Here is a 14,456-nt window from a genome sequence, read left to right on the forward strand (position 1 = left end):
AACGAGGTTCGCGACGGAAGAGAGCATGGCTTGGAATTCGGCGTCTGAATAGATGAAGTCTCGTTCTCGTCCTCCGTCACGGGGCCCGCGCGGGCGGATCATGACGCGGATGGAGGGGCGGCCGGAACCGTAAGATGATGAGGATGATGATAATGATGACGGCGGAGAGGGAGAGGGAGAGGGCGAGGAGGAGGTGGTGAGGGATGTAATGCACTGGACGTCGCGGAGGGGCGGGGTGAGGCCGCCGGCTGGGTAGGACGCCGTGGCTTTGAGTTCGATGCGGGCGATGGGGAGGCATTGGGATTGGAGGGTGACGGCGGGGGAGAAGATGGGGACTTCGAGGGGGCAGAGGGGGAGTCTTTTCCTCGTTGTCTTTGGGATTGAGGTGGCCTTGCGAGACATTTTGTCGTCTGCTCTGTGTTTCTTGTTCTTCTTGTTCTTCTTGTTCTTCTTTTTCTTCTTTTTCTTCTTCTTCTTCTTTTTCTTCTTTTTCTTCTTTTTCTTCTTTTTCTTCTTTTTCTTCTTTTTCTTCTTTTTCTTCTTTTTCTTCTTTTTCTTCTTTTTCTTTTTTCCCCTTTTTTTCCTTACACGGGAAAATCCATTATTAGCTCGAGCGTAAAAATAGAACATAGAAACCACGACAAGTGTGGTGGGAAATATAGTTTTAGAGCATTCGAAACTCTCTTATATCGTTTTCACTTGAGAACGTTGTACGAATAAAAAGAAGGTAAATTGAACGTATCGGCATGAGGAAGCGAAGATGGTGGCGCTTATGGTCTCACCGAATTAGTCAGCCGTCCTCCGTTCTCGGTGAGGACATGCAAGAAATCACACGGATTTATGATGAACATGAGTACAGAAACACGAGAGAGTACAGGGAATATTTTGAGTGTAAAAGGCACGTAAGTACCTCCATGTACGACATACCGCTTGTCAGAACACAAATAAGGTACGCGGAATTATGTGTGTACCTTATTTATCTAGGTATGTAAAGTTCGTGGTACTTCACGGGGATATCTAACTATTAGGAAAAACAAAGGGAAATAAGTATAGATACATAGGATTAAGGTACTCTATAAGTCTGACATGTTTATCACGCCTGGATAAGGGGATCTAACACCACTACTGCCTCTCTATACATGAGCGAGTCATTAGCTTCTGTGGCCCTGTAGCCCGACCAAAAGCCGACACGATGTCCCGGGACTATAAGCCGAAAGACCCCGATGGCCCTAAGGTACGGAGCAAAAGCCCCGAACCGTCCGCTCAGCTGCTAGTTTATGCTCCAGTCCTGTATCCGTTGCCAAAGAAAGGGAAAAAAGAAAAAAGAAAAAACCCCCGCCGTGACATGTCGGGAGAACAGTACTACTCAGCATATATCCTTTGGGTGAGTCGCGGGAGTCGCATACGAAGAAGGATCCGAAACCGAAGACTGCTCGTCATCGCACCCATCATAGTCCGTACCATCCATGCCCCCGTCGCTCGTCATGTAGGTCGTCGTCGTCGTCGCCGTACTGTCTTCCCGCTGGTCCTGGCGCGCCTGGTAGTACTGCTCCTCGGGGAACTGGACGGGGCCAACCGCCCTGGCATGAAGGGGGAAATAAGCAACCCCGGGCCTGGGGTACACGTGGCGAGACGTCGGCATTTGTTCCTCGCTCCGTGGAGGGAGGTGATGCGTCGGGTACCCCCGGTGCGATGGGCCACCGACGGGTCGAGTCTCCGGCGATGGGCTCAGGGATCTCTCATGAGGAGGGGGAAGAGGAGCACGGGAGGCGATCCTGAGGAGTTCGCTGACGGGAGGAAGCCAACGCTCGTTCACGTGGGTAGGAGGAGCGGGAAGAGCGCCACTCATTTCGTATCTCTCATCTGGCCGGGGGGCGGGATATGGAGAGACGTAAGAAACATGGCCTGGACCGACTCTCCGGTGGTCCATCGGGCTGATGCCATGGCAGGATGAAGGGCCACAGTCCTCCCGGCGGGCGTGAAAGGGATGGTCGAGGTCGATAACACGGCGGGCAAGGTATTGCAAATTGTCACGATGTGCATGGTTTCGGTCAAGATGCGGGTGAGCAAGTCCGTGCCTTTCGTCCCGTCGTTGAGATGACTCCTGGTAGGGCTCGAGGTCGGCCCTCTGTCTCTGCACGGGAGCGCGGCCACGAGGGTTGACCGGATGGAAGGGGAGGTAACGGTTCTCTTTGTCGCGGGCCGAAGTACGGATGACCTTCGAAGCAGGAGTCTGAGTCTCGGGCGCGACAGCAGAAGCCGCCTCACGACCTGGCGCTGGCGTCACTCGGTCGACGCGATGGGATGAATTGATCGTCGCCTCTTCGGCGAGTGCAACGGCGAGTGCAAGCTCCTTGTCACTGACGGCGGCAGACTCCAGAACAGGATCCGCATCCTCGGGGCCGGTTTTCTGTTCGTTCATGTTCTTCTCCTTCTGTGCAGCAACATCTTGAGCCGAGTTAGCTATAAAATGTCCCTTCTGGCGAGGCTTCACCATCGCGGCATCCAGCCCGAAGCAGTGCTGACTCACCACGCTGTCGCAGATAGCGTTGCGCAAAGCGACGCGCATTGGGGGAGAAGTGGCGCTGGTCGATGTTCAGAAAGAAGTGCTCGACTATGGAACACCGAATCAGTAAGGAGAGACGGGAGAGACGGGAGAGAAGGGGGGGGGGAATGGCCGAGTTTAGCAGCGGAAATCAAGTCGTACAGAGACTGAGACCAGTATACTGTCTCCGAGGAGGAATGTTTCTGGCGGCCATCTCGGCTTCCATGACGCCGACGAGCTTGTCCCAGCTCATCTCGGGAACGCATGGGTCGCGAACGATCCGCTTGGAGGACCGAGGCACCACGCAGGTCCAGAAGACCTCTTCCTCTTGGAGGGACCAGTGTTTGCCTCCCATGGTAGGAAAGGTTGGGAGTGGTGAGATAGAGAAAAGATAAGCTGTTGGCAGAAGACGAAGTGGGTAAAGAAGAATCGGTGCAGCTGTTCAGCGACTGAAGGCGAAGTCCTTGTGGATGGATGTAGCAGAAATGAGCTGCAGGTGTTGGGTTCTCAAGAGGAGAACAGCTCTCCTATGTAAGGTCGGATTTATAGACGCCGGGTTGTCGTGAATCAGGGCAAGGGCCTGAAGCGAAGCAGGTGATATAGTGCCGTGAGAGTGTCTGGGACGTACGAGAGATAGGAGAGGCATAGGAGGTCGAGGTACATTCTCATCTATTGTGTAGATGATCTGGGTGAATGAAGTTGGTCACAATAGGGTGGAAGAGCGAGGAAAGGAAACAATAGGTGGTATGAAAACAAACAATGGTGAAGAGGACTTTCCCAATAGAAGAGGAAAAGAAAAGAAAAAAGAGGCAAATCATGAAAGCTGATCTTCTGCCGGCAGGCGCGTGATCCTTCTCCACCACTAACACACACAAATAAATAGCAAGTAGTACAGAGGTGAGTGGATGGATTATTCGAACGGACTCCTGGGATCCTGCGGATGACAATTCCGAGCCGCCAGGAACGCGGCCACCCTCCACTCTAACCTTGACAACTAGTATTCCAATCAGCATGATATAGCGTGGAGCAGAAAGGAGGCTGAAGGGCCACTATACTCACAACACTCTTCTCATTCGGCGCAACCACACCGTCCTTCACCCAGAAGCCCCAGCTCCCCATCATGTTGGCCATCATCATGTCGGTGGCCAGTCGATCGCCCACAACCGCAACTTGCGAGGGGTGCGACACACCCGTCTCCGGATACTGCTTGAAGTAGTCCATGATGTCCGACCCGCAGCCCGGCTTCTTGGTGGCGTGAGACAGGACGGGTAACCCGGTGGCCTTTTCAAGCTCCTGCGCGAGAGCGAGGGACCTGTCGTAGCTCGTCGCCCCGGCGGTGTTGGACACGATCAACAGACGACGGCCCGGGTAAGCTGCTTTGAGCTCTTCGAAGCGTTCCTTTTTGCATGTCGTCAGCACTGTAAGTTACGTTTCCACCAAGATCACAAGCACTTTTGGAGACGTTCAGACGATTACCTCGTAAGGATGATGCACTTCGTTTGTGTGTGGCTTCGCAAAGCAGTCATCTTTATCTAGCACGACCGCCCTAATGTCTGCTTTTCTATGGCCCTCAAAGGCTTTGTTCAGGGGAATGGGAAGATCATTGAAGGTTGAGACGGTGTGATGAGGGAGGCACAAGGAAGGTCGAGCGATGAGTTTGAAGATGTTCAGAGTCCCTGACAGGTTGAGGTTCATTTTACAGAAAGATCAGGTCAAATTCTGGAAGGACTCCAAGAAGGCATTAGAAACATGACAAAAGTTGAGACGAAATGATGAAAAGAGATCAAGGTAATATGATGTTTAGTTACGGGTCGGTCTTTGGGACTGCGTTGATGTTGGTGAGAAGGAGAACAGTGACCACGCGGTTATCGCGGTTATTGGCGTTTACTGGCGTCTATGGCGGCAATTGAGCTATCACAACTTCAAAAACAACGGCGCCTGTGCTCGGACCGTCTCACGTCTCACCAGGTACGGACTAGGTACTTGTAGGAGGTACTCTGTAAAAACTGAGGTACGTACCGAATCAGTTCTAGGAATTTGACTTGTCGCGTCTCCCGCGTCCTAATCAACTACCTTAAACCACCTCCCTTACTCAACTTGAGCCGGCGTCTCTCGAACCACATAACCACATCCTCCACAACTAGACGAGTCTTCTCTAGAGAATCAGCTTCTTGTCAGTCTTACTGCCACATCTCCAATATGGCACGCCGGAAATCCGACACTGAAGAGACTACCGAGTCTCCAAGTCCTCAGTCCCGACGGAAACGAGCTCGCGATCACGAAGACGCCGAAGAGACAGAACCAGATACTCCTTCCAAAAGGAAACGCACCTCAGCCCGGGCCCCGAGTTTCCAAGGGGATTTATACGATGTACCAGAGGAAGATGACTCGGTTACCGTGTCAGAGCCTCCTCCCGTCACCGAGACACCCAAGAGGAAACGAGGGAGGCCACCAAAAAATACGAGCACGACCACGAGCACAGTATCGGCAGTCTCTGCTGCAGCTGTCCCGGGTCGTACAGCCAATGGAAATGTTAGCAACTCTGCAGAAACTATTGCTTCCACCACTGCATCCACCACTGCATCAGTAGTAGAGACGCCCAAGAGGAAACGAGGCAGGCCACCAAAGAACAAGGACGTGCCGACACCCGCAGCCAACCTTACCGCGACGCCATCCAAGCTGCAACAACCCCGATTCGAAACACCTTCCAAGGCCACAGGCCCCAATGCCTTCACTCCGCGGAAAAGAGCGGCCGTCGACCGATCTGCCAAGCGTAAAAGTGCAAGGGCCCTCATTGAGCGAGCTGTCAGAGACGACGTGAGCGACGACGAAAACGAAGACGGTCTCGTGCGAGAAATTTACGAGTCGAGCGACGACGACGACGACGACGAAAACGAGGACGAGGATCAAAACGAGGGAGATGTCGCGGAAGCCCAAACTCCTTCCAAAACGCCGTCGCGCCGCGGTAGGAAGCCCAAGGCCCGATCACCGACTCCGCCGCGCGACCTCCCGCCCCACGAGCTATACTTCTTGCACAATAAGCCCGGCCGCCCCAGAACATCCAACAACACCTTGGCCTCTCTCGACCTGCTGACCCACGAGGAGTACTTCTCGCTGCTACGGACCCACCGCGACCACCACGAGGACGACCTCACCTTCCTCCAGTCCCTCCACGAGGCCTCCTTTCCCCAGTGGTCCTTCGAGCTCTCCCAGGGCTTCAGCCTCTGCCTCTACGGCCAAGGCTCCAAGCGCGCCCTCCTCACCCGATTCGCCGAGCACATCCACGCTTCGTCCATCCACCACCGCGACCGGGACCGGGACCGGCACAAACTCGTCATCGTCAACGGCTACGTCCGCTCCCTCGCCCTCCGCGACCTCCTCATCACCATAGCCGCCGCCATCGATCCAGACCCAGAATCCGCCTCCACCGCTACCACCGACCCGGACGCCGCCACCGCCACTGCCGCCACCACCGCCACCGCCATCCCCCCATCATCGGCCGTGAAGCTCCCCGCCCAACCCCACGCCCTCCTCCACGCCCTCACCGCCCGCCTCACCGCAACCCGTACGACCCTCACCCTCCTAGTAAACTCCATGGACGCACCCCCCCTCCGCCGCCCCGCCATCCAACACGCCCTCGCCCACCTCGCCTCCCACCCGTCCGTCCGCCTGGTCTGCACCGTCGACACCCCCGACTTCCCGCTCCTATGGGACGCCGCCCGCCGCGCCGCCTTCAACTTCCTCTTCCACGACGCCACCACCCTCCGCCCGCTGGACGTCGAGCTCGACCCCGTCGACGACGTCCACGACCTGCTGGGCCGCCGCGCCCGCGCCGTCAACGGGAAAGTCGGCGTCGTCTTCGTGCTGCGCAGCCTGCCCGAGAACGCGAAGAGCTTGTTCCGCTTACTCGTTACCGAGGTGCTGCTCGCCATGGATGACGATGGCGGGGGCGGGGATGGTGGGAACGCTTCTTCCTCTTCTTCCGCCCACTTGCGCGGCAGCGATGCGGAGAACCCGGGCGTGGAGTACAGGATGCTGTATAACAAGGCTGTTGAGGAGTTTATTTGCAGTTCTGAGATGGCGTTCCGGACTTTGCTGAAAGAGTGTGTTTTTCCCCTCCCTTTTTCCTCTGTCTCTCTCTCTCCCTTTTTTCCCCTTTATCTTTTCTTCCGTTTCTCTAACATTCAGTCCAGATTCCATGACCACCAGATCATCACGAGCAAGAAAGATGCCATCGGCACGGAGCTTCTCAGCGTTCCCTTGCGTAGGGAGGAGCTGGAGGCCATATTAGAAGAACTGATGACTTGATGCCGGAAGATAAACGAACAACAAAAGGACTAGACTGTTGGTGAGGTTCCCGTGGAGCCAGATTGCTCCCTGGCTGATGATGCTTCGGACCGGCTACATATTTGCGACCTTGAATTAATTATATCATCAAAATGTCCATCCATGCTTTATAGTCAGCTTTCCCATAGCTCCAAGAAGTGGCCAAGAAGACAGTAAAGAAATCCACCGACCCCCCCAAACGCCGTTCGGTGTCGTTGACCGAGAAGAAATAAAAGTCCCCTTTCCAGTCAGGTCGCCCGAAGCCCAAGGCCAAAGACCGTAATCGACTAAACCCCCAAACTTTTAACGCACGTCCACAGAACAATAGGCACAATCACATTATCATTCCCGCCCGTCAGCACCGTCTCCGTCAAGCTCGCCATCCCAGCGCACAGGCCCGCATTGCGCGCAGCAGCCGGCCACGCGACCTCCTGCCCGGGAGACACGGCCCATCCGCCGACGCGCAACCAGGCCGTAGCCGCCATCAGGCCCGCAAACACAGCCACGGCAAAGGCCGCACTGCCCTCGAGGCTCTTCCCCCCGCCCCACAGCCACTTCCGGTGGCCGTAGCGGCGGCCGATCAGCGAGGCGGCCGCGTCGCCGAGCCCGACGCAGATGACGCCCGACACCATGCTCACCTCGCGTCCCGCCACGTCCCAACCCGCGAGGGGGTCGTCGTCGTACCCGCCGTTTTCGTGGTCGTAGCCGCCGCCGCCGCCGCCGCCCGAATCGACCCCGGTCCTGGCCCGCCCCGTTCGAGGCAGCGCGCCGAGGGTGAGCCACAGCGGGATGGCGCAGCCGATGAGGAGGAAGATGTGCGAAATCACGACGGGACCCTTGTAGTCGCGGCCGTCGACGTACGGGGTGAGGAAGGCCGCAATGGGCCGCGAGAGCGGGGGCAGCTGGCTCGCGCGGAGCAGGTCGAGGACGAGGAAGACGGCGAGGGCGAAGGAGAGCGCCAAGGCGGCGAAGACGGGATCGACGTAGGTGGCCGGGAGAAGCATGGCGACCATCATGAAGTGGAACACCTTGCGCCTCGTGTCCACCTCGTACTTGGGGTCCAGACGCACCACCACGACCAGGCCGGAGACGATGACGGTAAGCCAATAGACGCTGATGAGCAGCCTGGTGTTGGCCTCCCCCAAGTCGGCGGTCCGGATGTGCTGGACCCACCCCAGCGGGCACGTCTCGGCGCCGAGGTCCCCGTGGTTGTCCGGGAGGCAGATCCAGCGCTCCAAGTTGGCTCTCACGACGCGGAAGCGGAACCAAGGGAGATTGCCAAACAGGTACCCCAACGCCCAGCCGATCGGCTCACGGCCATTCAAGGCATAGCGACCGATGGATTCCCGGACCAGTTTGAGGACGATGACGACCATGGCAAGATGCACGTAGGCGGAGTACAACCACTTCCTGACTTTTGCCTCCGTCTCGGTGAACTTGAAAAAAGAGCGCACGCTGATGGACGGCTTCCGTTTCTGCCTACCCGAGAAGGTCTGCGTCGTGGATCGTCTGGGTCGGCTGACGGCGGCACGCGGGAACGTACTTGTCCTGGCGAGGAACGATCCGTCGGGGGAAGAGGGCCCGTTGGTCTTCACGGCAGAGGAGCTGCCAAACGCGTCATCCGGGGTTCGAATGATCCGGTCAGGGCCGAAAGTGCGCACCCTCGACGGTCGGGAGAAGGCCCCGTGGGCGGCGGCTTCGTCTTCGGAGTCCCTGGTTTCCGAAGCGCTGTCGTCGGCAAAGGACCTCAAGGACCCGCTCCTCGATCGTCGAAGAGTAAGCGCCTCTCTGACCAGGGCGAACCATGATTTCCTAGTCATAGGCATGGCCTTCTGGAAGCGCATCCTTGGGACCCTAGCCAAGGCGATGCCCCATCGTATGACCGGCCCGCAGAACACGAGGACGGAAACGCCTCCGATCCAGAGCAGAACCCGCAAGATGACAGCTTGAGGGGAATATGTGAGGAGCAGGAGGTTTATGAGGCCAATGGAAAGCAGTTGAAGCTCTGCGGGGAGCAGACTCGTCATGGTTAGGTAGTGCAAAACAGCCAGGAGAGATTGGTGGAGGGGATACAGAAGAACAGCCATCTCGGGGGTCAAGGCCGGTTGCCCTGTAGGGGATGATGGCGCGTATTGGGGCTGCACCTGCGCCTGCTGCGCCTGCGCCAGTGACAGTGCCATGAACGCCTTTGGCTGGGATGAAGTCAAGTACAGGGGTAGACACGACATGGCCCAATGGACCGTATTAATAAGCTCGTAGGAACGAGCAGTCGGGATCAGCAGCTTGGGAATGGAGCTAATGCTGAGAATGAGGTTCGGTAGAATGACGGCCGAGTTGTCGACCGATATGAGGAAAGTCACCAACATCGTCACGGAGGGTGGGTAGATAATCGGTGCTGGGTCGAAGACGGTAGGGATGGTTATGGGTAGCTGTTTGGAAGGTTGGCGGTGTCGGTAAGTCCACGCAATGAGGCGGAGGGGGTAAAGGAGCATCAGCGACGCGATCAAGGCGGCGACGAGACGCAGTTCTGCAATATTATATATAAATCAGCACGGGGAGTCCGGACGAAGGGACTAAAAAGCCCACCCCCCCCCCGCTTGGAACAAGGTGGAGGTGCTCACCTGCACTCCACGCCGTGAGGAAGGGGTTAACGGCGTGGTTCGACCACAGCATCAGAAACAAGGTCGCGGTGATGGCAAACTCCGCCACGCGGCGCATCAGCTCTTTGAACCGGCGATAGCTGTGCTTCTCCCAGACACTGTTCCTGGCTTGCCGCCGCTCATCCTGCCGACCTTCGCCCGGGGGTATAGGCGGGCCGGGCTCGGGTTCTAGAGGTGCAGGTGCTGGCGAGTACGTGGGCGACGAAGTCCCCGACAGAGGCTCGCTCCGGCCGCGCAGACCCTTACGCAGGCGTACCTTGGGGGCGGGGAGACCCTTCAAGAAGTGTTCATCGTCGGCTTCGGTACCGCTGCCGCTAGAAGGGGTAGATTCTTTCGCAAACGAAGGGAAGGATGATGCGAGAAGGTCGCCGCTCCCGCCCGTCTTTAGTAGTGCCGTCGTAACATCTGTCTCTGTCTCTGTCGGGTCGAAGGTGGTGTGTGAGGTGGATGTGCTGGTTGTGTTCGATGTAGCTTCCGGGGTGGATGTGGACCGGTAGACGGTGAGACGATGCGCGGCGTAGGCCAAGTCGCGATTGAGGTGGTGGTACGGATGTGGTGACCGGCTCAGGGGCCTCAGCTCGCCAACGTCATCCGTCTCAGGACCGGAACCGGAACCGTGACCGGAACCGTGACCGGAACCGTGACCGGAACCGTGACCAGGATCGCGCACGGGTTCGGGATTCAGGTGACTGGGCATGATTCGAAGCTGGCATTCATGAAAGATGACGAGGGCGGAAGCAGGAGTCGAGAGAGGGTTGGATCGGTGTGGTTGAAAGAAGCCGGCTGTTACATGCGAGTTGTCGGATTGTTGGTAAGGAGAGAAGGGAGGCGACCGAGCCACGCGTCATCAGGTCATTGTCGTGGTCGTGGTATACGTATGAGGGTATATTATCGGTATTGAAGAGTTGTCGTGGTAAAGGTAGGAAAAGAGGAGGAGTCGAAGGTTCGTGAGGTGGTTACGAAGAATGTGAATTGGCAATACAACGTAAGGTACCTTCCAGTTACCTCCCATCACATGCTGTCCTCCACTGGAAGGCAAAGGGTAAGGTACCTTACTCTTCCTTCGTAAGTCGAGGCCACGATGATAAGGATTGGGCCTTATCGAAAGGATATTGTGGATCGTTAACATTAGAAACACAGGTACACAAGGTTGATGACATAAGCTAAGTGTGCAAGTTAGCTATTAGGTACCTTAGGTACCTTATTAATCACCTCACCCCATGCCGCCGTTGTCATCACTCTGCCACGTACTCCGTAGGTAATACCTACTCCTTAGCAGCGGGCCCATTTGCAAAGCGGGCCACCAAACCATATTCGGATATACACGTGTAGGTAGCTGTGGACATGACGTCGCTTAAAACGTTTCCGCTTGCAAACACCCAGCACCCACCCAACCTCTTCTTTCTACTCCGTACTCTGTACGCTGCACGCTATTTGGTTTGCCTCTTGGAAGAAACCAACAAATCCGTCAGAAGAAACATCCCGCTTATCAAGACAACTCGGAAAGCACCCGGACCCTCGGGTGCTGCAGGGGTCGTGGGTCGTCTGAAGATTTAGTTGGTGGGATTTCCGATTAAGCGCGACGGTTGACGAAGAGCATAATTCATATTAATTACGAATACAACGTAGTCACTCTGTGCAAGCTGTGCAAAGCAAAGAAACGATACGAAGCACTAACGTGGTCGGCGTCGCGTTCGGCGTTGTCTTAGTCCGGCTTGGTTCGTCCTTCCCTGCTGAGCTGAGATTCTTGCATCATCGTATCGATTTCATGCGGCCGGTTTACCATCCGAACCGTGCACGATTGGCTACGAGCGTCCCGCGGCGGTGTGACCCCCAGCCACCGTTTCAGCCTCTCAGCCTCTCAGCCTCTCAGCCTCTCAGCCTCTTAACCTTTCTGTTGGGTTTGAAAGGGCCTCAAGACAAGACTGCTTTGCCAAGATGTTGTCTTTTGTCCATTATTTGTGTGCATGCCGCTGGCGTCTTGCGATGATGATGTATTATTGTATTATTCGTATCCGTAAGGGCCAACTAATTCCCGCCGTCGAGAGAAACTAAAGGAGTTCCACGATAATGGGCGCGGGGGCCACTTCTCGGTCTAAGCAAAAGCAAAAGCTGGCCCGTATTACAGTAAGGTACCTTAACCTTAGGCTGAGGTACTAAGGTAGGTAAGGTATGTACGTAATCGGTGGATCTCCCATCTACAAAGTATGTCTACTTCTTACACGTGTAAAGCGTGCTGCCTGGTAACTAGTATAATGTACCCCTACATCTACACAACTCGTATCTGTACCTTACGCTTCGGAGCAGTAAGTTAGGTACCTCGCACTACTTTCCCAAGCAGTCGGGCCCGCCCCCTGCTCTCCTGGTCTGGGCCTGATCATCGAAATCTAGTGAGCAGCATCGGATTTGGACCTCTTTTTATCCTGCTTCACCCTCCATGCTTCTTCTACTTCCCCCCTTCTCCTCATCTTATTACCCAAGCATTTCACCGTCACAGTGGAACTACTGCGTCGTCCCCTTGTCGCTTGTCCTGTTGCTCCATCCTGAACACGACCATATGATGCAACACCGACGTTAGTCGCTTGTCGCCTTTTCGTTCCGTTTGCGTCCTCCCTGATCATCCATCTCTTGGCTTTGGAGACTTCCCTCCGGCATTCTCCCAGCTTTTAATTTATTGTTTTCTTTTTTTTTCGTTTCATTAAAAACACCAGAGCCCCATCTCTTTACCGACTCGGTTCTCTTCCCTTAGCCTGCTCACCATGGCTCCTCGAACTTCCCACCACGAGAGCCCTCATCTAGAGGAGGGTCTCACAACCGGAGCGACCGATGAGAAGAGGGCTCTGTTGATTGATGACACCACGAACACCACCCGGTTAGATTCGGATCTCGAATACTCGGTTTCGCCCCGGAAATCCACTGCCGCAAGGATGAAATCGGCCTGTCGCTTCGTCGCTGCGTTCTTGGTCTGCTTCCTTTTGGCCTTTGGCCTCACATCCGCCGTCCTGCCCTCATACACAAGCATAAGCACAAGCACAAGCACAAGCACTCATGATGGCCGGCCTGGTGTCCAACAAGTCGGGGCCGATGCCCGGCCACCGATGGGATCATGCCAGCACAATCTGCTGCACAGGTTGCTACACGCCTACTTCCCCGAGAGGTTCCGGGATGGGGTCTACCCTTCGGACGAGGATGCTCTTTCTGCTGTTGCTGCCCATGACCCAGACCTAGCCACGGGCATCGCCCAGCTAGCCAAGCGGCAAGATGCCGGCGGCAGTGGCAACGAGACGGACCCTGTGTCCGACATCTCTTCCCCATCCCCTATCCCGTCACCTACGGGCCCGGACTCTGATCCTCCCGTCGTCGCTCCGACGTCCGAGGAGCCCATTTCTCCGTCCCCCACAGACGACGACTCCCCTACCACCCCCCCACAGCCTCCGTCCACACCGGGCACCACTTCCACACCTGCTCCTCCTCCTCCTTCTCCTCCCCCTCCTCCTTCTCCTCCTCCTCCTCCTCCTCCTCCTCCCACGTCTGTTTCTCCCCAGCCGCCTCCGCCACCACCACCAGTATCCTCGGATGCCGACGACGACGACGACGACGACGACGAACCTGAACCCACCACACCTACCTCGATCAATCCCGGACCCGGACCCTCGCCCACCTCGGTGTCAACATCAGCAGAGCCCTCTGAACCCGGTACGTCTCCGTCGGAAGTGCCTTCTACCTCTTTTTCGTCCCCTCAGCCTCCTCCCACTTTCTCTTTTATTACATCGATTACGACGCGTACGTCCGAGACTTCTCCATTGCTCCCCTCTTCTACGCCCTCTCCCTCTACTACTACTAGTACTGCTACTACTACTCTGATAACGACTGAATCTCTGCCCCGTATGTATGGCCTCTTGTTGTGGCGCTGCAGTGTCGCCGAATTTTGTATTCCTGCATGCTTTTAGCTGGCCCAGAAAGACCTGCCATCATTTTCCTTTTTTTCCTTTTTTTTCTTCTTTTTTTTTTGATACTCGGGCGAGAGGCAATGGGATATCCGGAGAATTTTCCTCTCTTCTCTTTCATTCTTCACACATGATTTCTTCCGAGCTTTTAATTCGATGCACTAACACTAACGTCAGACATAGAAGATCCGGAGACAAGCCCCAGCCCCTCGGAACCGCCGACGACGATTACCACCACCCCGAGAACGACGAGGAGCCCTTCTTTAAGCAGCGAGGTGGTGACCACCATGACATCGACCGACGCCGACGGCGGCCTCGTTCTGGTCACGCACACCTCGTACGTGGGCGTCGAGCCCTCGGCTGATGCCCCCGACGCGGCCCAGACGGCGGATGGCGACCTCCAGGACGACGCCTCACGGCCACGGAACACCGTTTTGACTTGGCTGGCTGTTGTAGCGGTCGGAATGGCACTCCTTTAAAGGGGATATGAACAACCAACTTGCGACCACTGTATCAGCAAAAAAAAAAAAAAAAAAAGACTCACGACATGACGACATTGTTTTTCCACTCCTTTACATCTCACCAATGGCGTCAAGGAAAATAGAAAGGCTGCATTCGCTAGGGGGCAAAAGCTCGCCACAATTTCAGAGCGTATTTCTTCGGGCAACAAGACTGGGACGACGGCTTGGGATGGGGTACATATATAAACGTGGCTACGGCCTGGAGGATATAGAATCGGAATGTCGTGGTATACCATACGATATCACATGGATGAATACATAGGACCATGATATGACAGGATATATATAATTGACACCCGATCTTCTACTATGCTGGATTCTTCCCCTCTCTAGAGGTCATGATGTAACCCATACATATTATGATGTCGGTCCAAATAATGAGCAGGAGACGAATGGAGGGGTTCAAAGGAAACCGCTCCCGCGTACCAGTGAACCACGTAGACTTCCTCTGGGGCAC

At 55.8% G+C, this 14,456-nt stretch overlaps 7 protein-coding genes across 7 annotated transcripts in view; 3 read left to right on the forward strand and 4 right to left on the reverse strand.

Moving 5' to 3' along the window:
* Positions 1 to 402, reverse strand: part of SODALDRAFT_359150 (hypothetical protein) — a gene marked incomplete at both ends in the record, with an annotated part of 628 nt that extends 226 nt beyond the window's left edge. Inside the window, one exon of the mRNA XM_028614156.1 lies at positions 4 to 402. Within this exon, the coding sequence (XP_028467078.1) occupies positions 4 to 402 (399 nt within the window). The remainder of the gene's footprint in view (positions 1 to 3) is intronic.
* A 964-nt stretch (positions 403 to 1,366) lies between these two features.
* SODALDRAFT_323684 (hypothetical protein) lies at positions 1,367 to 2,900 on the reverse strand (the record flags this gene model as incomplete). The annotated part of the gene is made up of 3 exons (XM_028609822.1): positions 1,367 to 2,448; positions 2,531 to 2,614; positions 2,708 to 2,900. The coding sequence occupies 3 exons, from the start codon at positions 2,898 to 2,900 to the stop codon at positions 1,367 to 1,369; spliced, it is 1,359 nt and encodes a 452-aa protein (XP_028467079.1).
* Positions 2,901 to 3,455: 555 nt separating this feature from the next.
* SODALDRAFT_275477 (HAD-superfamily phosphatase) lies at positions 3,456 to 4,240 on the reverse strand (the record flags this gene model as incomplete). Its single annotated transcript, XM_028607981.1, has 3 exons — positions 3,456 to 3,539; positions 3,605 to 3,943; positions 4,022 to 4,240. 3 exons carry the CDS (start codon positions 4,238 to 4,240, stop codon positions 3,456 to 3,458), a joined length of 642 nt encoding a protein of 213 aa, XP_028467080.1.
* Positions 4,241 to 4,628: 388 nt separating this feature from the next.
* Positions 4,629 to 7,228, forward strand: SODALDRAFT_344224 (ORC2-domain-containing protein). The gene is made up of 2 exons (XM_028613152.1): positions 4,629 to 6,648; positions 6,739 to 7,228. Exons 1-2 carry the CDS (start codon positions 4,745 to 4,747, stop codon positions 6,851 to 6,853), a joined length of 2,019 nt encoding a protein of 672 aa, XP_028467081.1. The 5' UTR covers positions 4,629 to 4,744; the 3' UTR covers positions 6,854 to 7,228.
* Positions 6,849 to 10,587, reverse strand: SODALDRAFT_350453 (hypothetical protein). The gene is made up of 2 exons (XM_028613477.1): positions 9,493 to 10,587; positions 6,849 to 9,398 (listed from the first exon to the last, which is right to left on the reverse strand). Exons 1-2 carry the CDS (start codon positions 10,226 to 10,228, stop codon positions 7,159 to 7,161), a joined length of 2,976 nt encoding a protein of 991 aa, XP_028467082.1. The 5' UTR covers positions 10,229 to 10,587; the 3' UTR covers positions 6,849 to 7,158.
* Positions 10,588 to 10,875: 288 nt separating this feature from the next.
* On the forward strand, positions 10,876 to 12,092 carry SODALDRAFT_359155 (hypothetical protein; the record flags this gene model as incomplete). Its single annotated transcript, XM_028614157.1, has 4 exons — positions 10,876 to 11,087; positions 11,185 to 11,492; positions 11,873 to 11,921; positions 12,029 to 12,092. 4 exons carry the CDS (start codon positions 10,876 to 10,878, stop codon positions 12,090 to 12,092), a joined length of 633 nt encoding a protein of 210 aa, XP_028467083.1.
* Positions 11,978 to 13,984, forward strand: SODALDRAFT_350454 (hypothetical protein). The gene is made up of 2 exons (XM_028613478.1): positions 11,978 to 13,227; positions 13,656 to 13,984. The coding sequence occupies exons 1-2, from the start codon at positions 12,291 to 12,293 to the stop codon at positions 13,955 to 13,957; spliced, it is 1,239 nt and encodes a 412-aa protein (XP_028467084.1). The 5' UTR covers positions 11,978 to 12,290; the 3' UTR covers positions 13,958 to 13,984.
* The last annotated feature ends 472 nt before the right edge of the window (positions 13,985 to 14,456 follow it).

The sequence above is a fragment of the Sodiomyces alkalinus genome, assembly GCF_003711515.1.
Source record: "Sodiomyces alkalinus F11 unplaced genomic scaffold SODALscaffold_4, whole genome shotgun sequence".
Classification (NCBI taxonomy): Eukaryota; Fungi; Ascomycota; class Sordariomycetes; order Glomerellales; family Plectosphaerellaceae; genus Sodiomyces; species Sodiomyces alkalinus.